This window comes from Carcharhinus amblyrhynchos, chromosome 11 (assembly GCF_965287045.1).
Source record: "Carcharhinus amblyrhynchos chromosome 11, sCarAmb.v2.hapA, whole genome shotgun sequence".
Classification (NCBI taxonomy): domain Eukaryota; kingdom Metazoa; phylum Chordata; class Chondrichthyes; order Carcharhiniformes; family Carcharhinidae; genus Carcharhinus; species Carcharhinus amblyrhynchos.
This window is the reverse complement of record NC_137334.1, coordinates 93,518,894-93,541,025: the sequence shown is the minus strand read 5'-3', so window position 1 is coordinate 93,541,025 and position 22,132 is coordinate 93,518,894. Positions and strand designations below refer to the sequence as shown.

General features: G+C 43.7%; 1 protein-coding gene across 1 annotated transcript in view; it reads right to left on the bottom strand.

Annotated features, from left to right (window-relative positions):
- The window catches only part of abcb6a (ATP binding cassette subfamily B member 6 (LAN blood group) a), a 166,591-nt gene that overhangs the window by 86,941 nt on the left and 57,518 nt on the right, over positions 1-22,132 (bottom strand). The window contains exons 8-11 of the mRNA XM_080199589.1: positions 15,537-15,646; positions 5,885-5,950; positions 2,696-2,821; positions 1,933-2,009 (exon numbers count right to left, since the gene is read on the bottom strand). Coding sequence (XP_080055715.1) covers positions 1,933-2,009; positions 2,696-2,821; positions 5,885-5,950; positions 15,537-15,646 — 379 coding nt within the window. The remainder of the gene's footprint in view (positions 1-1,932; positions 2,010-2,695; positions 2,822-5,884; positions 5,951-15,536; positions 15,647-22,132) is intronic.

Sequence of the window (22,132 nt, the reverse complement as noted above, 5' to 3'; positions counted from 1 at the left end):
TAGTGAACCAGATGGGTTTTTGCAACAAAAAGTTTCATGGTCATCACTAGATTTTTAATTCCGTATTTTCACTGAATTCAAGTTTCTCCATCTGCATGCTGATGACTCAGTACCGCTCCACATTGAACACCATTTGGAAGGAGCACAGAATGCACTCTGGCTGAAAAACTTCAAAAGTCCATCGCCAAGAAGGTCTCAGTAGCATGATTACTAGTCTGACTCCTGAAGGACAGCAGGGCGTGAGGGAACCAAGAAGACAGGAAAACCTACTTGACCTCATTCTCACTATTTTACCTGTCACAGATGCATCTAGCCATCCTATTGGTAGAAGTGACCACCACAGGGTTGATGTGTGGATGAGGTCCTGTCTTTACACTGAAGGTAATGCCCATTCTGTTGTTTGGCACTAGTGCTGAGCTAAATGGGATGAAATCAGGATAGGGGTAACAGCTCAAAGCTGGGCATTCATCAGTTATTCTGGGCCATCAGCAGCAGAATTGTGCTGCATTCAGCCACAATCTCTAAACTCATGGCACTACACATCGCTCAATAAACCACTACCATCAAGTCAGAAGATCAACCCTTGTTCAATAAAGGAGTTCAAGAGAACGTGCAAAGGACAGCTCCAGGAATACCTAAAAATGAAGCCACACCCTGGTGAAGTCACAATGTAGGACTACATGCATGCTAACAGCAGAAGCAGCTTGTAAGAGCTGAATGATCTCATGACCAATGAATCCGATCAAAGCTCTTCAGTCCTGTCACATCCAGTGGGAAATGGTGGCAGACAACGAAACGAGTGAGCGTGATGGGAACCAGCTGGATAGATGGCAAACACATCTGTTTCCGAAACAAACATTCTACAGTTCCTAGAATTCCCAATTATATTAATCAAATAGATAAGCATTAGTCCCAATGTGGTCTACAGACAAAAACAAGATACTATGGGTGCTGGAGATCTGAAATACAAATAGAAAATTCTGGAAATACTCAGCAGGTCTGGCAGCATCCATAAAGAGGGAAACAGAGCTAACATTTCGGGTCAACGGCCTTTCACTAGAACATTTCACAAAAGACCATGTTTTGCATTAGTAAGAGGATCAATGCCTGCAATTCCTGAAGTTTTCTCTGCTTCTCTACACGATTTGAGTCTATTTGGAGCTACATATTTTGCTGCAGAGTCCTGAACATGGAACACACATGCGAGCAATTCTTGGCCAACTCACTAGCTTTCAAGAACAGAGCTTTTCATCCTATGTTCAAAGATTTTCTATCTTAATTGAGTACCACAGGTGGGAGCCTAATTTCTAATTGAACAGGTATGCTCATTTCAAAAACAAATTCCTTTTACTCGTACAATGCAGACACAGAAGTACCATAGCTGACCCACTAATGTAAAGCAGAGAGAAACTCTCCACGCCTTGTTTAGTGATCAGACATACAGAAACCCAAATGAACATGTGTCACACCAAACACACAGTTACTGAGTCAGAACAGGGTCGGGCCAAAGAACATAAAGCAGAAATGAGAGAAGGCCAAAAAATCTGCACTTCAAGGAAAGTGTAAGAGAGAGTGAAGAAAGGCACACAACAGCATGAAGGGGATACAGTGAAGGAAGAAAGCAACAGCATTAAAGGGAAGAAAATATGCCGCATTATATAAGGTACTATAGTGAGGAAATACACAGCATCAGGTGAGGTTAGAGTGCAAAAACATAAGACAGTAAGAGGTTTGAAATGTGGGAGGCACATAGTCCTATAAAGTGTTTATAAACAACAGTGTGAGAGCTTTAGATTAAGGGAAAGCAAAATAGTGGAAGTGAATTACAGTGAAGGAACACATGGCAGTAAGAAAGGATGATGCTGAAGGAAGTGGATGGCAGTAGCAAAGATTAGTATGAAGGAAGTAAATGGTATGTCAGAGGTCACTAACCTGTAATAGGTTCCAAACCAGTTGAGGGGCGTGTAAAGCTGAATAATGTAAGTCCCAAACAGGACAAAGTCACCAACCTATGCAGAAAAGAAAGAACAGACATTTCAATTAAAACTCTGAAGAAGTTTAGAGATTTTCAACAATGGGTCATAGGAGAGGGTGAGATATCAATGCCACAAGATGATGGCAGGGCACGAGAGTCACTGGGGACACTGGCAGAACAGAGAATAAGTTGGAGAGATGTTCAAGACTCTGCAGCAAAATATGTGTGGCTCCAAACAGACTCAAATCATGTAAAGAAACAGAGAAAACTTCAGAAATTGCAGGCACTGACAAAACATGTTGTTTTGTAAAGTGTTCTACTGAAAGGCCATTGACCCAAAATGTTAGCTCTGTTTCTCTCTTCACGGATGCTGCTAGACCTACTGAGTGTTTCCAGAATTTTGTTTGTATTTCAGATCTCCAGCACCCGTAGTATTTTGTTTCCGTCTGTAGACCACATTGGGACTAATGCTTGTCTATTTCATTAATATAATTGGAAATTCTAGGAACTGTAGGATGTTTGTTTTGGAAGCAAATGTGTTTGCCATCTATCCAGCTGGGTTCCCATCACCCCTGCCAGTTCATATCCAGATGTTAGTCATTGTGGAACAAGGTGTAAAGCAAACAAACAGGGTGTGAAAAACACAGAAGATACTTTTGCTGAAAGTGAAAACTTGGATCCAATTTTTAGTGCTGACCCAGAACAGGAGAAGCTGCCTACCTGAAACTTTTTCTCTGTGACAAAGTAGGCACAGAGCAGCGATCCAGTGAGCAGTCCAAGGCCAATGATCATGTTCTGTGTTTGATTTAGAAGAGCGAGACTGGCACTCGTTTTCCATTCTGCCAACTAAATAGGAATAATATTGAGAAACATGAACAGCATTTTAAGTTTCGGGAACAAGCGAAATTGAACCAAGGATAAAAGGTCACCAATCTAAAACTTGACACTCTTTCTTTCTCTCTCTCCACAGATGCTATTTCATCAGCTGAGTGTTTGTAATATTTTTTGTTTAATGCCAATCTAACTAACATCAAATTCATAAGAGGAATTGTCTGGTACTTGATCCTAGTCTGTACAAAATTGGTTTTACATTGCTCCACATTAGTGCTGGATTCCAATGCAGACGTGAGACACCCAAACTCACTTCGCATTAGCTAACCTTAGAGGAGATTTCCATATCTTCTGAAAAAGTCATATTGGACTCAAAACATTAAAGAACAAAGAACAAAAACAGCCCGGGAAACAGGCCCTTTGGCCCAACGAGCCCGCGCTGCCATTTTAACATTACGAGTCCCCCCTCCACCCATGACCCTTACCTATGCTTATGGCATTCCACATTGACGGAAAACTAATTTAGGGACAATTTATTACCTCCAATCAGCCTAATAATTAACACTGTTTCTCTCTCCACAGATGTTGCAACATCAACTGAAATTTTCCAGCACCTTCTGTTTCTATTACATACTTTCAGTCAGGACAGGTTGACTTTATGTCTAGCAAGTAGAGGCTAGGTAATATTTTCAGGCTGAGTTAGATATTATTGATTGACAAGAGGGTCAACATTGTGGGGCGGGGGGGGCGCGGTGGCGGTAGGTAGGAAAGAGGAGTTAAGGTCACAGTCAGATCAACCAATATCTGATTGGATAGTGGAGCAGACTTAAGGGGCTGAATGACCTACTCCTACTGCTCATGTTCTGATGTGAATGGACTTTAGGAGTCAACAGATACAACAGGAAAATAAATGTGCCTTGAGAAAGGCTTCCAGTATGGAATGAAATGTAATACTGTGTACAGTTCTGGTCACCCTATTATAGAAAGGATATTATTAAACTAGAAAGAATGCAGAAAAGATTTACTAGGATGCCACTGGAACTTGATGGTTTGATTTAGAAGGAGAGGCTGGATAGACTAGGACTTTTTTCCACCTGGAGCATAGGAGGCTTAGGGGTGATCTTATAGATGTTTATAAAATAATGAGGGGCATAGATCAGCTAGATAGTCAACATATTTTCCCAAAGGTAGAACATAGACCACTATAGCGCAGTACAGGCCCTTTGGCCCTCGATGTCGCGCCGACCTGTGGAACCAATCTAAAGCCCATCTAACCTACACTATTCCAATATCATCTGTATGTTTATCCAATGACCATTTAAATGCCCTTAATGTTGGCGAATCCAGAATTGCATGTTCATACTACTCTCTGAGTGAAGAACCTACCTCTGACATTTGTCCTTTATCTATCACCCCTCAATTTAAAGCTATGTCCCCTTGTGCTAGCCATCTCCATCTGAGGAAAAAGGTTCACACCATCCACCCTGTCTAATTCTCTGATCATCTTATATGCCTCTATTAAGTCACCTCTTAACCTTCTTCTCTCTAATGAAAACAGCTTCAAGTCCCTCAGCCTTTCCTCATAAGACCTTCCACCATACCAGGCAACATCCTGGTAAATCTCCTCTGCACCCTTTCCAATGCTTCCACATCCTTCCTATAATGCGGCGACCAGAACTGTACGCAATACTCCAAGTGCGGCCGCACCAGAGTTTTGTACAGTTGCATCATGATCTCATGGCTCTGAAATTCAATCCCTCTACCAATAAAAGCTAACACACTGTACGCCTTCTTAACAACCCTATCAACCTGGGTGCCAACTTTCAGGGATTATGCACATGGACATCGGGATCTCTCTGCTCAACCACACTACCAAGCCCAGTACTCTGTATTCCTGTTACTCCTTCCAAAGTGAATCACTTCACACTTTTCCGCATTAATCTCCACTTACCACTTCTCAGCCCAGCTCTGCAGCTTATCTATGTCTCTTTGTAACCTGCAACTCCACCAACTTTAGTGGCATCGCCAAATTTACTAACCCATCCTTCTATGCCCTCATCCAGGTCATTTATAAAAATGATGAACAACAGTGGCCCCAAAACAGATCCTTGCGGTACGTAACTGAACTCCAGGATGAACATTTCTCATTAACCACTACCCTCTGTCTTCTTGCAGCTAGCCAATTTCTGATCCAAACCACTAAATCACCCTCAATCCCATGCCTCCATATCTTCTGCAATAGCTTACCACGGGGAACCTTATCAAACACTTTACTGAAATCCATGTACACCACATCAACTGCTGGTAGGGGAGTAAGGAAGTCTAAAACTAGAGGGCACAGGTTTAAGGTGAGAGGGAGGAGATACAAAAGGGTCCAGAGTGGCAATTTTTTCATATAGAGGGTGGCAAGTGTCTGGAACGAGCTGTCAGAGGCAGTCGTAGAGGTGGGTACAATTTTGTCTTTTTAGACAGTTACATGGAAATAGAGCAGAGGTCTCCAAACTACAGCCTGCGGGCCACATATGGCCCGCATCTGGATCAGAGTTTGGCAACCACTGGTATAGAGGAATATGGGCCAAATGTGGGTGACTGAGACTAGCTTAGTGGTAAAAATTGGACAGGAAGGACAAGTTGGGCCGAATGCTGTAAACCTCTGTGACTCCATTTACTGCTGTTAAGTGACAACCTCAATGAATCAGGTAAGGCTTAGTTTAGTGCAGTGTGAGCTGTATGCTGGCTTTGGCACAGACCCTGGACTTGGCTGCATGGCCGCAGAGCTAAACCAACATAAAAAGTAGCTGAAATAAAAACAGAAGATTTTGGACATGTTGAGCAGGGCTGCCAGCTGAGGAGAGAGAAAGTGAACTAATTGTTTCAGGACAATAGCCATGGTCACAACGTGAAACATTAACTCTGTTTCTCTCTCCACTGATGCTGCCAGGCTGGCTGAGTACTTCTAACACTTTCTGTTCTTATTCAGTTTTCTAGCACCTGCAGTACTTTGCTTTTTGACAGAAAGGAACTGAACTATTCTGCAGCATGGTTACCATGGAAACCCCTTGCTCCTGGTGCTCCTACCTGATACTTCAGTATGGCATCATTGAAACGGTTCACCTCGTAACTCTCAGCATTGTAATACTTCACCTGAAGGGAAAGAAAGGAAAAGTTAGTTTTGTGACGCCGGCAGTGTGTAAAAAAATGGGAAACACGACACTTGGGTTCTCGTCAGCAAACAATGGACTCAAATGTACTTTGGCTGAAACAGCCAAGTGGATCTTCAATTGGTGCACTGCCAACTGGCAGGCTACACTTAATAATTTATTGTACTTCAAAATTTCATTATGCCTGCGTATAGGTGGGAAAGGGAGGAAATTCAGTAGAGAAGAAAAGCAGGTTTGAATTTATTTAAACTTCTTTTCCCATAATGTCCAAGCAAAGCAGAGCAACTGCTGTGTAGCAAATACAGTGCAGACAAAGTAGAAAGGGTCAAGAGCTTCATGTTTTTAGGTGTTCAGATCACCAACAACCTGTCCTGGTTCCCTCAAGCCGACACTATAGTTAAGAAAGCCCACCAACGCCTCTACTCTCTTAGAAGACTAAGGAAATTTGCCATGTTGGCTACAAATCTCACCAACTTTTACAGATGCACCATAGAAAGCATTCTTTCTGATTGTATCACCGCTCGGTATGGCTCCTGCTCAGCCCAGGACCGCAAGGAACTACAAAAGTCGTGAATATAGCCCAGTTCATCACACAACCCAGCCTCTCATCTATTGACTCTGTCTGCACTTCCTGATATCTTGGAAAAGCAGCCAGCATAAGTAAGGACCCCACGCATCCCAGACATTCTCCCTTCCACCTTCTTCTGCTGGGGAAAAGATACAAAAGTCTGAGGTCACATACCTACCAATTCAAGAACAGCTTCTTGTTTGCTGCTGTCAGACTTTTGAATGGACCTACCATGCATTAAGTTGATTTTTCTATACACTTTAGCTACGACTCTAACACTACATTCTGCACTGTCTTGTTTCCCTCTATGAACGGTATGCTTTGTACAGTGCGCAAGAAACAATACTTTTCACTATATGATAATACATGTGACAATAACAAATCAAATCAAAACACACAAACAAACCAGTTAATGAAATTTAGTGGTGGTTGGTTGACAGAGGATATTAAAGGGTTGGTTTTATTCTCCTAGGCAGGGTTGCACCAGATAGAAGTCACGAAAACTGGACCTTCATCTTGATGTTGCACTCTTTTCGAATGCAGCCCATAAACCATGAACCCCGTAACAGAAAACAGAAAGACTTCCATTACCTCAGGATGACCCAAAGCACTACAGAGGCAATTAAATTCTCTTAATGTAGCCACTACTTTTACAGAGGAAACACTGTAGCTAACTTGTGCAGAACAAGTTGCCATAATAATGATGATGAGATTTAATTACATTTCAATTACATTGGTTAAAGATTGACCAGGACACTGGACAGAACCACTCTGTGCTTCAAAATAGTTTCTGTGGAGATGTTTTATATCTACTTGAGGTTCAGACAAGGTTTCATTTAAAGCTAGCACCTCCAAGTGTGCAAGGTTCCATCAGTATTGCACAAGTTGTGTCAATCTGTACATTGCAGCTTTTAAAAAAATTTATTCATTTTTATGGGACTTGGGTGTCGCAGGCTGGGCCCACATTTTTCGCCCATCCCTAGTTGCCCTTGTTCAGAGGGCAGTTGAAAGTCAACCACATTGCTGTGGCTCTGGAGTCACATGTAGGCCAGGCCAGGTCAGGATGACAGGTTTCCTTCCCTAAAGGACATTAGTGAACCAGATGGGGTTTTTCTGACAATCAACAATGGTTTCATGGTCACCAGTAGACTTTGAATTCTATATATTTTTATTTAATTCAAATTTCACCATCTGTCATCACCCTGGATCTCTGGATTGCTAGTCCAGTGATAATACCACAATGTCATTGCCTCCACACTCCCCAGTGGTCTCTGACTCTGAGGTGAGAATGCTACTTGTTAAGGCGCGATTTGAACAACTGCTGAGTGCGAGAGGATCTTCAATATATGAAAAGGAGCAGCCCATTCAGGCCCTCAAGCCAGCTGCACCATTTAACTGAACCAGCACTGATCTGATGGTAACCTCAAATCTGCATCCTGCCTATTCCCCATTACCCATCATCCCCTCTATCCACTTCTATTTTAAAAATAATAGAAGGGTGATCTTCCGCCAGCTTTTCAAGACAAGTTCCAAAGACTCACGGCCCTCAAGATTAAAAATTTCACTTCATCCCTGTTTTAAAGGGTGACCCTTATTTTAAATTGTGAACCCTAGTCTTAGATTCTCCCACAAGAGGAAACATCCTCTCCACATTCAGGTGGTTAAGGCCCCTCAGGATCTTAAAGGTTTCAATCAACTCACCGCTTACTCTTCTAAACAGCAATGGGTCAAACATAGCCTAACCCTTTCCTCATCAAACAAGCCCCCAGTTCCAAGTATTAGTCAGGTAAACCTTCTCTGAACTGCTTCCAACTTGCTTACATCATTCCTTAAAGGAGACCAGTACGGTATATAATACTCCATATGTGGTTGCACTGGTGCCCTGGACAATTGAAGCATAACCTCCTTACTTTTGTATTCAATGCAATATTCTTGCAATAATTTATAACATTCTACTAGCTTTCTTTATTACTTGCTGTGCTTGCATACTAACCTTTTGCGATTCATGCACGTGGACACCCAGATCCCTCTGCATCTCGGAGCTCTACAATCTCTTACCATTTAATAACACATTTATTTATTCTTCCTGCCAAAATGGAACCCACACAGACATGGGGAAAATGTGCAAACTCCCTCAGACAGCCATCAAAGGCTGGAATTAACCCAGATCTCTGGTGCTGTGAGACAAAGTCCTCCTTACTAACATCTGGGGGCTAGTGCCAAAATTGGGAGAGCTGTCTCATTGACTAGTCAACCAACAGCATGACATTGTCATTCTCACAGAATCATATCTTACGGATAATACCCCAGACATCACCATTACCATCTCTGGAGATGTCCTGTCCTACCAGCAGGAGAGACCCAGCAGAGGTGGCGGCATGGTGGTATACACAGTCGGGAGGGAGTTGCTCTGGGAATCCTTAATATTGACACCGGACCCCATGAAGTCTCATGGTTTCAGGTTAAAAATGGGCAAGATAACCTCTTACCGGTTATCACGCACCATCCTCCCTCAGCTGATGAATCAGTATTCCTCCACGTTCAACAACAGTTGCAAGAAGGAAGCACTGAGGGTGGCAAAGGCGTAAAATGGATGGGGGATTTCAACGTCCATCACCAAGAGTGGCTCGGCAGCAGCATTACTGATCGAGCTGGTTGGATCCTAAAGGATATAACTGCTAAACTGGGTCTGCAGCAGGTGGTGAAGGAACCAAGAGGAAATAACATACTTGACCTCATCCTTACCAATCTGCTGGCTGCAGATGCATCTGTCCATGACAATATCGGTAGGAGTGCCCACTGCACAGTTCTTGTGGAGAGGAAGTGCCGCCTTCATGTTGAGAATAACCTCCTTCGTGTTGTGTGGCATCATCGCTGTGATAAATGGGACAGACTTCGAACCGATCGAGTAACTCAAGACTGGGCATCCATGAGGCCATCAACTGCAGAATTGTACTCCAGCATAATCTGCAATCTCATGGCCTGGCATTTCCCCCTCAACTATTACCATCACGCCAGGGGATCAATGGTACAATGGAGAATGCAGGAGGCTGCTCCTGGCATGCCATCAGGCATACCTAAAAATGAAGTGTCAACCTCGTGAAGCTACCAAACAGGATGACTTGCATGCCAAATGGGAAAAACACCAAGTGGTAGAGCTAAGCGATCCCGCAACTAATGGATCAGATTTAAGCTCTGCAGTCCTTCGACATCCAGTCGAGAATGGTGGTGGACAATTAAATAATTCATTGGAGGAAGAGGCTCCACAAATATCCCCATCATCAATAACGGAGGAGCCCAGCACATCAGTGCAAAAGATAAGGCTGAAGTATTCAAAGCAATCTTCAGCCAGAAGTGCCGAGTGGATGATCCATCTCAACCTCCTCCAGTGGTCCCCAGCATCTCAGGTGTCAGTCTCCTGCCAATTCAATTCACTCCACGTGACATCAAGAAATGGTTGGAGGTACTGGATACTGCAAAGGTAATGGATCCTGATAACATTTCGGCAATAGTACTGAAGAGTTGTGCTCCCCTAGCCAAGCTCTTCCAGTACAGTATCTACCCAATAATGTGGAAAATTTCTCAGGTATGTACTGTACACAAAAAGCAAGACAAATCCAACCCAATTACTACCCAGTCTACTCTCAATCATCAGTAAAGTGATGGAAGGGGTCATCAACAGTGCTATCAAGCCCATCACCTGCTCAGCAATAACCTGCTCAGTGACGTCCAGTTTGGGTTTCGCCAGGGTCACTCAGCTTCTGACCTCAATTACAGCCTTGGTTCAGGCTAAATTCCAGAGGTTAGGTGAGAGTGACAGCCCTTGACATAAAGGCCATGTTCGACCGAGTGTGCATCAAGGAGCCTTAGCGAACTGGTATCAATGGGTATCAGGAGGCAACCTCTCTGCTGGTTGGAGTCATACCTGGCATATAGGAAAATGGTTGTGGAGAGTCAGTCAGCTCAACTCCTGGACACCTCCACAGGAGATCTTCAGTGTTGTGTCCTAGGCCCAACAATCTTCAGCTGCATCATTAGTAACCTTCCCTCCATCATAGAGGGTCAGAAGTGGGGATGTTCGCCGATGATAGCACAATGTGCAGCACCATTCGCAACTCCTCAGATACTGAAGCAGTCCATGTTCAAATGCAACAAGATCTGGACAATATCCAGGCTTGACTTGTGAAGTGGCAATAACAGTTGCGCCACACAAATGCCAGCAATGACCAACACCAATAAGATATACTCTAACCACCGCCCCTTGACATTCAATAGTGTAACCATCACTGAATCCCCCACTGTCAACATCCTTGAGATCACCATTGACCAGAAACTCAACTGGACTCACCACATAAACAAACATAATGTCAACAAGAGCAGGTGAGAGGCTGGGAATACTGCAGTGAGTAACTCAACTCCTGACTCCCCAGAGCCTATCCACCATCTACAAGGCACAAGTCAGGGTGTGATGGAATACTCCCCACCTGCCTGGATGGGTGCAGCTCCAACAATACTCAAGAAGCTTGACACCATCCAGGACAAAGTAGCCCGCTTGATTGGCACCACATCTACAAACATTCAATCCCTCCACCACTGACACGCAGTGCGTCTCTTATTGGTGATGGTCATTGCCTAGCATTTGTATGGCGTGAATGTCACTTGCTACTTGTCAGCCAAATCTGGCTATTGTCCAGATCTTGTTGCATTTGAACATGGACTGCCTCAGTATCTGAGTCGTCACAAATGGCGTCGTAGAATGTACTATCTGCAAGATACACTGCAGGAATTCACCAAAGGTCCTTAGACAGCACCTTCCACGACCACTTCCATCTAGAAGAACAAAGACAGCAGATAAATGGGAACACCACCACCTGCAAGTTCCCCTCCAACCTACTCACCATCCTGACTTGGAAATATATTGCTGTTCCTTCACAGTCGCTGGATCAAAATCTTAGAATTCCGTCCCTAACGGCATTTTGGGTAAATGCACTGCACATGTACTGCAGCAATTTAAGAAGGCAGCTCACTACTACCTTTTCAAGGGGAACTAGGGATGAGCAATAAATGCTGGCTAGCCAGTGACACCGATGTCCCACGAATGAATTTAAAAGAAACCTACTGTGCCACCATGCCGCCCCTAGCTTTTATTTTTTTACAATAACCTTCAATGTGGCATTTTATCAAACGCCTTCTGGAAATCTTAGTACTGTACATCCACCACTTCTCCCTTATCCACAGCACAGGTTACTTTCTCAAATAACTCCATTCACGTGGTTAAAACTGAAAGACCCCCCCCCCCCCCCACCCACCCCCAATTCACATGGTTAAACACAATTTCCCCATGAATATCCAGCTAATCCAGAGCTGGTAAAATCTCACTTCCAAGGATAATAATCAGACACATGGATGTGTGCAACGTCTTCTTCAGAGTTCATTCAACTTGTGTCCCTCAGAGCTAACTGAAAATTAACTGATCTTTCATTCACTTAGTACTGTATGTGTGCAAGAGTTGACATGGAGTCATTTACAAATTGTAGAATACCAGGCAGAAGCAAATAATTCCGTTTTACCTGATCAGTATCATTTCATATTCAAATATGCTTTGAAGTCCATTGATCCTAGTAGCAAAGCAGAAAGTGCCAGGGGAAAGAATCAGGAAGAGGTGGGAAAAGTTAAAACCTTTGATGGCCTTCCAGAATGCTGCGAGGCACAGGATTTCAGTTTGAGCTAATAGCATGGCTGCATCTTCTGTCTCATCATGTTCTGCGGCTAACAGAGCAGAAAAGTGCAATCCTGTTATGTTAAACACGTCGCTAATTCACTTCCTTTCAGTACCAAAGCAGTAATGAGATCAAAGGTAATTTAGGAGGGCCCCAATTCTCTAAAGCCAGCAAAAGCCACAAGAGAAGGCAGCATCAATCTCTACCTTTATATTTGGACATTTTCATTAAAACATCAAATCCTGTAATGTGGGGAGAAGAAAAAAAAATCAAAAGCTCTCACTCTCATGAGAATTGTAAAGAATCTTTAGTTCAAAGCGCTCAGAGAGATTGGAGAAAAACTGGTTGGGAATCTGTAGGTAGTGAGATAGGGCTTTATTGCGGTCTTCAAACTCAGCTATGGCATTAGCATTCTGCTTCCGAATTCCCAGTCCCATCACATAAAATGGGTTTGAACTTGATCCATACCTGACTGCTCAAACCTGGCAGGGATCAGAATGGATGCATGCTAAAGGTGTCAGAACACAGGTAGCAACTTCACTGATAGAGTCCCAATTTGGGAAGGCTCCCTACCCTATCCATTCCCTGGTCTGTAGGAGGCATCTCTGAAAATCATGCCTTGGCTGTAAGGACTCAGAGCTTTTTGTCTCAGCAGACAGGAGAAAGTAGCTGGAGCAATGAAGTGGCTAACGAGGTGAGGTGTAGCAGAGTGGATGCTTGCTCACAGATTCACTACTGAAGGAGGCTCAACGATCAGAGGAAAGGTGAGAGTCTGGCACATTCAAGTGCCAGTTCCCTCACTCAGTCTCACCAGTATTCTTCTGCAGTTCCACAGAATCCCTACAGTGCAAAAGGAGGCCATTCAGCCCACTGAGTCTGCCCAACTCTCCGAAAGAGCACCTTATCTTATCCACCTAACTTTTGGGCTGTGGGAGGAAACTGCAGCACCCAAAGGAAACCCATGCAGGCATGGGAAGAATGAGGAAACTCCACACAAACAGTCACAGAGGCTGAAATTGAACCCGGGTCCCTAGTGCAGCAGTGCTAACCACCGCGCCACCATGTCGCCCTATAGCTGCAGTCCTCTTCTGTCATGCCATGAATGACACTGTGCATCACTGAAATTTGAGATACCCTTGCTGCTGCTTACTAAAGGACACATCCAGGCTTGTCCAGGCACCCGAATCACACCTGCAGCAGCGTATGACCAGCTCCAGTCACTCTTGGGCTCATGCTCCATTTAAGAGGTAGGCCTCATCAAAGCCGCCATCAGCCTCATTCTTGGAGAGTATCCCCGAGTTCCAAGGAGCAAATCACTGAATCAGTTTGGACCTTGAAAGATCTATGGGGGATTTAACTGGGACAGTTTGCTGCATATCTTGCACAAGTACGTGTGATTATGCTTTGGTGCTTACATCCCAGCTGAATGCAATTCCTTAATGCTGATAAATACTCCTGATTAATTTGAAGGCCCTTTGGTTGCCATGCGTGTGCAATCTATAATTCCCTGGACTGGTGGAGCCCAACCATTTCACAATTCTGATAGCTCTCTCAAAGAGGATTGAAAATAACGGCCCCAATAAATATAGGATGGGTCACGTAGGAGGTTCACTTGTGTGCAACAGAAAGGAACATCTGGAAGGAGCTGGAGATAAATCAATCCAAGGGCATGGTGATCTTGACTGTCACTGGAAACACGTCCACCTAGTCCACTAGGCAGATGTCTTGCTTCAGAAGGCGGAAGCTCCACAATCACATGCTGACACCTGATGCACTCTCAGTCATGTCCAGAAAGTTGATGCTCTGTTGGTATACTGTTGAGGTTATCACCTCCCGGGGTACAGTCTTCATCCCTTCTGTTCTGTAAAGCTGCAGGTGAATGAAGAGAAGGTAGCTGTTGCTTCTTCAGGTGTTGCTCCTGTTGCTGTTCCTCTTGTTCCACGGCAGATGTTGAAGGAAGGGTTGAATTGGCTATCACCATGCTGCTGTGAAGGCTAGCATTGGAGAAGTGTGGATTGAGTGAAAAAATTCCAAGATAGCAGAAATGAAAATACAATCTCAAAAAAACTCCTGTCAGCAAAGTTCTTTCATTCAGGCAACTAAATAGATGCCCCCGGATTGATATGATTTATTATTGTCACATGTATTAATATACGGTGAAAAGTATTGTTTCTCGTGCGCTATAAGACAAAGCATATCGTTCATAGAGAAAGAAAGGAGAGAGTGAAGAATGTGGTGTTACAATCATAGCTAGGGTGTTGAGAAAGATCAACATAGTGCAAGGTAGGTCCATTCAAAAGTCTGATGGAGCAGTGAAGAAGCTGTTCTTGTGTAGGTTGGTATGCGATCTCAGACTTTTTATCTGTTTCCCGAAGGAAGAAGGTGGAACAGAGAATGTCCGGAGCGCGTGGACTTCTTGATTATGCCGGCTGCTTTTCCGAGGCAGCAGGAAGTGTAGACAGAGTCAATGAATGGGAGGCTGGTTTGTGGGATGGATTAGGCTACATTCACAGCCTTTTGTTGTTTTTCGTGGTCTTGGGCAGAGTAGGAGCCCATACCAAGATGTGATACAACCAGAAAGAATGCTTTCTATGGTGCATCTGTAAAAGTTGGTGAGAGTCACAGCAGACATGCTGCATTTCCTTAGCCTCCTGAGAAAGTTGAGGTGTTGATGGGCTTTCTTAACTAAAGCATTGGCTGCTTTACTGTTTAAACTCTTTCCAGCATGTCAAGTTCATTGGCCTGTCAATTTCTGCTGTGCTTTTGCCTCATTGACCCTGACATGATTCAAACTGGTAAAAACTGGGCAGCATGGACAAGTTGGGTCAAAGGGCCTGTTTCTGCTGTAAACCTCTGACTCTATCACCAGGAAAACCCACGCACTGGCAGGGACAACGAGGATGCAGGGTTAAACCTTCATACAATTGGGGCACCTATCCTGTGTGGGATTTTCTGCCTACCTTGAAATGCAGAACGATTAAATGTAGAAATCATTGGGTTCGTAGCAGGTTCCTGACACCCCTGTATTTTTTCCTTCTTTAACTGCATCCTTCAGTATTGCACATACTGCTATCTCAGCTGTGGCTCAGTAGGTAGCATTCTTCCATGCCTTGAGTCAAAGATCATGGGGTCAAATCCCCATTCCAGAAACAAAGCTGCCGCGCTGTTCACCATCGTGTCCCCTGCTTCCACACCCCTACCCCACCTCCTCTGCACAGCGATCCTTCAACATCTCCTACAACCCAACAATCAGGGTAACAACTTGGTCAAATTAACATTACCGTCTCAAAGTTGAGCAAGGAATCGACAGCCTTGGACTTTGCTTCATTGTCCCTGGTGTTCATTTCCCTTCTGTATTTTGTTCTCCATTCAGTTATCACGATGGTTATTGCTGAAGGCCAAAGGGACAGTAGTGGTTAGCATTGAACAATGATATAACTTGTGCCAGCAACATCAACAGCTTTCACTTAAATTCTAGGGTGGACATTTTAAGCCAGGATCTTAGTTACATTGAATACAAATATATAGACCCACCATAACAAGGAACCCAATTCTTATTTCAATCCAATGCTGTCATTAAGTTGTCACGTGTACTGATAAATTCCTTTCCACTATCTAAGCAAATATACTCTTGACAAACTACATTTCATTTCTCTCTCCAAGTTGCTCATGCTCTTAGGTGAAATATCACACTTAACTCAGGCCACCAGCATGTCAATGCTTTGGAGATTGTGTAGAAGAAAATGATCTGGGGGAAGTTTCATAGGTGTTCAAAATGATTAACAATACTGGTAGAGTAAATAAGGAGAAATTGTTTACAGCAGCAAAAGAGTCAATAACCACAGACTAAAGCAGGCTTGGCACATCATAACATTCAAGGCTTTGGGCCAAGTGCTGGCACGTGGGATCAGGTGGGCAGGTGAGAGCATTTCATGTTTTGGTGCAAACTCACTGGGCCGAACAGCCTCTTCTGCACTGTAGTATTCTGTGATTTGGTAAAGGTGATTGGCAAAAAGCATTAGAACAATCAATAGTAACTTTCAAAAGAGAATGGATAAACACTTGAAAGGGAAAACTTGCAGGGTTCTAGAATAAGTGTGGGGAAGTATGGGACTACTAAAGATTTGGAACAGCCATTAGGGAGTGAAAACAGGGAGTAGGAACCAATGGGACATTTTCAATTTGGCAGGCTGTGACTAGTGGGGTACAGGAAGGGTCAGTGCTTGGGTCTGAACTATTCAGTCTTTAACAATGATTTGGATGGAAGAACCAAATGTATTACTTCCAATACAGAAAATGCTAAAAATCGCAGCAGGTCGACAGCATCGTGGGGAAAGAGAATAGAATGTCAAAGCACAACCTGAAGCATGCAACAGGTGGCTCTACTGACGTCGGGGAGTGGGGGGATCTGTAAGGGATGGGGGTGAATGGGGGCAGGGGGAAACAAGATGGAAAGTGAGATCTTAAGAAAGTAGAAGAAAGAACAAAGAAAATTACAGCACAAGAATAGGCCCTTCAGCTCTCCAAGACTGCACCGACCATGCTACCCAACTGAACTAAAACCCCCAATCCTTCTGGAGACCACATCCCTCTATTCCCATCCTATTCATGTACTTGTCAAGACACCCTTTAAAAGGAACTACTGTATCCGCTTCCACTACCTCCCCGCCAACGAGTTCCAAGCACCCACTACTATGTGTAAAAAATCTGCCTAGTGCGTCTCTTTTAAACTTTGCCCCTTAAACCTTTGCCCCCTAGTAAATGACTAATCCACCCTGGGAAAAAGCTTCTGACTATCCACTCTGTCCATGCCTCTCATAATCGTATAGACTTCTATCAGGTCATCCCTCAATCTCCATCGTTCCAGTGAGAACAAACCAAGTTTCTCCAACCTCTCCTCATAGCTAATGCCCTCCATACCAAGCAATATCCTGGTAAATTTTTTCTGTACCCTCTCCAAAGTTTCCACATCCTTCTGGCAGTGTGGTGACCAGAATTGAACACTATATTCCAAGTGCGGCCTAAGTAAGGTTCTTTAGAGCTGCAACATTTAGAACTTTAGAGCTGTTTTTGAAAAGAGAGGGGATTAAGGGTTATGGGGAGAGGGCGGGAATGTGGAACTGAGCCACGACAGAGCAGCCATGATCTTATTGAATGGCGGGGCAGGCTCAAAGGGCTAGATGGCCTACTCCTGCTCCTATTTCTTTTGTTCTTATGTTCTAACAGGAGTTGCCAATTTTTAATCTCAGTGCCCCGGCCGATGAAAGCAAACACGCTGTACGCCTTCTTGACTACCTTCTCCACCTGCATTGCCACTTTCAGTGACCTGTGTACCTGTACACCCAGATCCCTCTGCCTATCAATACTCTTAAGGGTTCTGCCATTTACTGTATATTTCCTGTATGTATTAAACCATGGAAGAAAAATTAAGTAAATAAGATTAAAAATTAAAAACAAAATAAATGGAATTGTGGTGAAGGTGAAGGAAAGAGCTTATGCTCTGAAGTTGATGAACTTAGTGTTAAGTCCGGAAGGCTGATCTCCACAAGTCCATTTTTAAAAAATTTTATTTTAACTTATTTATTTATTATTTTTTTCAACTGTGCTGTCAGCTGCCTAGGCTCTAAGATCTGGAATTACCTTCCTCTCTATTGCTCTTTCTTACCCAAAATCTTTTTTTATTCATTAATGGGACATGGGCGTTGCTGGCTGGCCAGTATTTATTGCCCGTCCCTAGTTACACGAGGGCAGTTGAGCGTCAACCATATTGCTGTGGCTCTGGAGTCACACATAGGCCAGACCCGGGTAAGGGTAGTAGATTTCCTTCCCCAAAAGGACATTAGTGAACGAGATGGGTTTTCACAACTGTCGTTTCATTTCTTAATTCCAGTCTTTTTTTTTTACAAATTATTGAATTCAAATGCCACCATCTGCTGCAGTGGGATTTAAAACTGGGTCTCCTAAACATTAGTTGAGTCTCTGGATTAATAATCAAGCGATAATACCAGTAGGCTATTGCCTCCCCTGTTTGGCTATGCTTTCGGTCATCAGCTATGATATTTTCTTATGCAACTCGGTGTCAAATTTAGTTTGATACAGCTCCTGTGAAGCAACTTGGGTCTTTTCACTGTGTTAAAGGTGCTTTATAAATCCATACTTTTGATGTTGATAATGTGAGAGATCTGCAAAGGCAGTTAAAGGTATTATGATACAAAACTGCCTTCAGGAACCCACCAAGAATGTATCTTTTGGATAACACTGCAATATTTTCCATCACTTTAGCTGACTACAAATAATTAACATTATCACTGTGGCCTGTGGCTACCAGAAAGCAAAAAATAATGGATTTTGGTCTTTTTCTGTCTCACAAATCCCAAGTTCTTGTGCAAAGAAAAGCTGATTAATGCCCTCATTCAGCTCTCATTTGCTACTATAAATGATGTACAAAAGTGTCAGCTTATCGCCTTCGCAATGTTTCTCCTGATAATCAGCTCTTTGATATTAGACATTACAAACACTGCAAAGCGTGGCCGGGCACAACCCCCTCAATTACCTACAGTCAGGAACAAGACACATTCTCTGCTTTCAGCTCTTTTGTCATTAAGAGGTGAAATGGTTCTCTTTCATGTTTCCTGCATCTCAGACATTAAAGACAAACAGCTGGCATTTCTAACAAAGGGGGTGATGTTCTATTACATGGAAAAGCCCTCGAGGTTGCACTTTGGGCTTCATCCGAGCAGACTCTAGCCCAAGAACACAGGATTTAATTATCAGCAGAAAGCATTTTTTTCCACTCCGAGGAGTGACTGAGTGATGTAAGATGAGACAACTTTAAAAGCCGGAGATTCCATCGTGCTGCTGACAAACAGTTGAACACAAATCAAATAAGTATCACATGATCTTTAACAAGACATGAACTCTATTGCCATTTACAAACTCTTAAAAATAGCTGAGCAATCTTTTAGAATCTATACTATTTCATCAAACACTCCTAGTACAGGTACAGCACGGGGTTCGATACAGAGTAAAGGGTGGATAGTGATAGCCTTTTTCCTCGGATGGAGAAAGCTAGCACGAGGGGGCATGGCTTTAAATTAAGGGGGGGTAGCTACAGGACGGATGTCAGGGGTAGGTTCTTTACCCAGCGGGTGGTGAGGGATTGGAATGCCCTGCCTGCTGCAGTTGTAAATGCGTCTAGTTTGGGGGCGTTTAAGAGATCTCTGGATAGGTTTATGGACGAAATGGGATTGGTATAGGCTAGTGGGTCATTGTTTTTGTAACTGGTCGGCGCAACATCGTGGGCCGAAGGGCCTGTTCTGCGCTGTAATGTTCTATGTTCTATGTTCTAAAGCTCCCTCTACGCTGTGCCCACAAACGCCACTAGCTTTTGGGGCTCTGCTCCTTCGTCAGGTGAGTGGGGAGTTCTGCTCACAAACAGGCCATATGAAGGCACACGCTCAGTTTACAGAATACTGATTAGAATGCGAGTCTTCACAGGCAACCAAGTCTTAAAGGTGCAGACAATGTGAGTGGAGATAGCATTAAGCATAGGTTAAAGAGATGTGTATTGTCTCCAGACAGGACAGTAAGTGAAATGTTGCAAGCCCAGGTGTGGGGCAACCATGGACGAATGAACACCACTCGACAATCATGGGGCAAGACTGTTCGCTTCCTGCTGGCGAACACTTCAGCAGTCACGGGCATTCGGCCTTTGCTCTTCGGGTAAGCGCTCTCCAAGGCAGCCTTCACAACATACGACAGCGCAGGCTTGCTGAGCAGAGACTGATAGTCAAGTTCCGCACACACGAGGACGGTCTCAACCAGGATCTTGGGTTCATGTCACACTATTTGTAACCCCCATGACTTGCCTGGGCCTGCAACATCTCACTTACTGTCCTGTCTGGAAACAATACACATCTCTTTAACCTGTGCTTAATGCTATCTCCACTCACAGTGTCAGCACATTTAAGATTCGATTAGCTGTAAAGACTCGCATTCTAATCAGCATTCTATACACTGAATGTGTGTCTTTATATGCCCTATTTGTGATCAGAACTCCACACTGACCTGACAAAGGGACAGAGCCCTGAAAGCTAATGGCATTATGGGGGTCAGGACTGAGGGAGTGCCGCACTGTTAGAGGGTCAGGACAGAGAGAGTCCAGAAGGTGAGTGGCTTAGAAGGCAACTTCCAGGTTGAAGTCTTTGCCTGTTGCTCTTGTTATGTGTTTAGAAAATGCTGTCTATGGAACCTTGAGGGGTTCCTATGGTGCATCTTGTAGATGGTACACACTGCTGCCACTGTCCATCGGTGGTGGACAGAGTGAATGTTTGTCAAAAGGGTACCAATCAAGTTGTAGATAGCGTCAAGCTTCTTGAATGCAGCTGGAGCTGCTTGCATCCTGGGAGTGGGGGAGAAGGATTGGGGGAGGGGGTGGGGGGAGAGCAAGGGCAGTATGTGGTAATCAGCAAATTTCTTTCCCCACGCTTGACCTCGTGTCACAAGACTACATCCAGAGTTGAAGATGAGGTCTTGATGTACACCACTGTTGGATCTGTTCTGCCAGTGGAAGAGGACAGACCAAGAGTTGGATACAAAATTGGCTGAATAATAGAAAGCAGAGAGTATTGATCAATGGATATTTTTTGGGCTAGAGGAAGGGTTGTAGTGGTGTTTCCTAGAGGCTGGTATTTGGAACCTTTCTCTTGCTGGAATACATTAATGATCTGGATCTTAGTGGGCAGGGGAGAGTTTCAAAGTTTACGGATGACACAAAACTAGGAAGTACTGTAAACTGTGAAGAGGACAATGAAGAACTTCAAAAGAACAAAGACAAGTAGGTGGAGTGGGCCAATGAAGCTCAATGTAGAGAAGTGCGAGGTGATTTATTTTCGGAGAGACAACACTAAATAAGGGGTAAAATTCTTAAAGAGTTCCAGGAGCAGAGGGAGTTGGGTACGTATATGTATAGATCAGTGAAGGTGGTGGGACATGTGGAGAGAGCAGTTAATAAAACATAGTATCCTGGTCTTTATTAATAGGGAAATAGAGTATAAGAGCAAGGAGGTTATGCTGAAATTATACAAGACACTGGTTAGACCTCATACCCGACACTAAAGGAATGATGTGAATGCACTGGAGAGAATACAAAAGGGGTTTACAAGACTGGTTCTAGGGATGAGAAATTTCAGTTTTGACAATAGATTGGAGAGGTTGGGACTGTTGAACTTGGAGAGCAGAAGACTAAGAGGAGGTTTGATAGAGAATTTTATAATCACGAGGAGGATGGACAAAGTAGATTGGAGAAACTGTTCCTGCTTGCAAAAGGATAAATAACAGATTTAAAATGATTTGTTAATTTAGCAAATGTGATGTATGAAAAAACTTTCACATGACTTTTCCACATTTGAGTCCGGAATGCTCTACCTAGAAGTGTGGTGGAGGCTCAACAGAAACGTTCAAGAGAGCATCAGATGGTTAGTTGAAGAGAAACAATGTGCAGAGGAATGCGGAAAAGCCAGGAGAATAGCACTAAATCATGATGCTCATTTTGATTGCAAGCGCAGGCACAATGGGCCAAATGGCCTTCTTCTGCACTGTAACAATCCTGTGATTCAGTGATGGTAGTGTCTGAGACATTATGTATAAGAGACAATCCTGCCAGTACAACTGCTTGACTAATCTGTGAGCTCTCCCAATTTTGGCACCAGCCCCAAGGTATTATTAAGGAGATCTCTGCAGTGTCAACAGGACTGAGATTGCCATTGTTATTTCCAGTGCTCAGGTCGATGCCAGGTGGCGGGAGGTTTCATTCCTCATCTAATTTTCTGTACTGGTTTGATACAACTGAGCGGCTTAAGTGGCATCTAAATGTTAA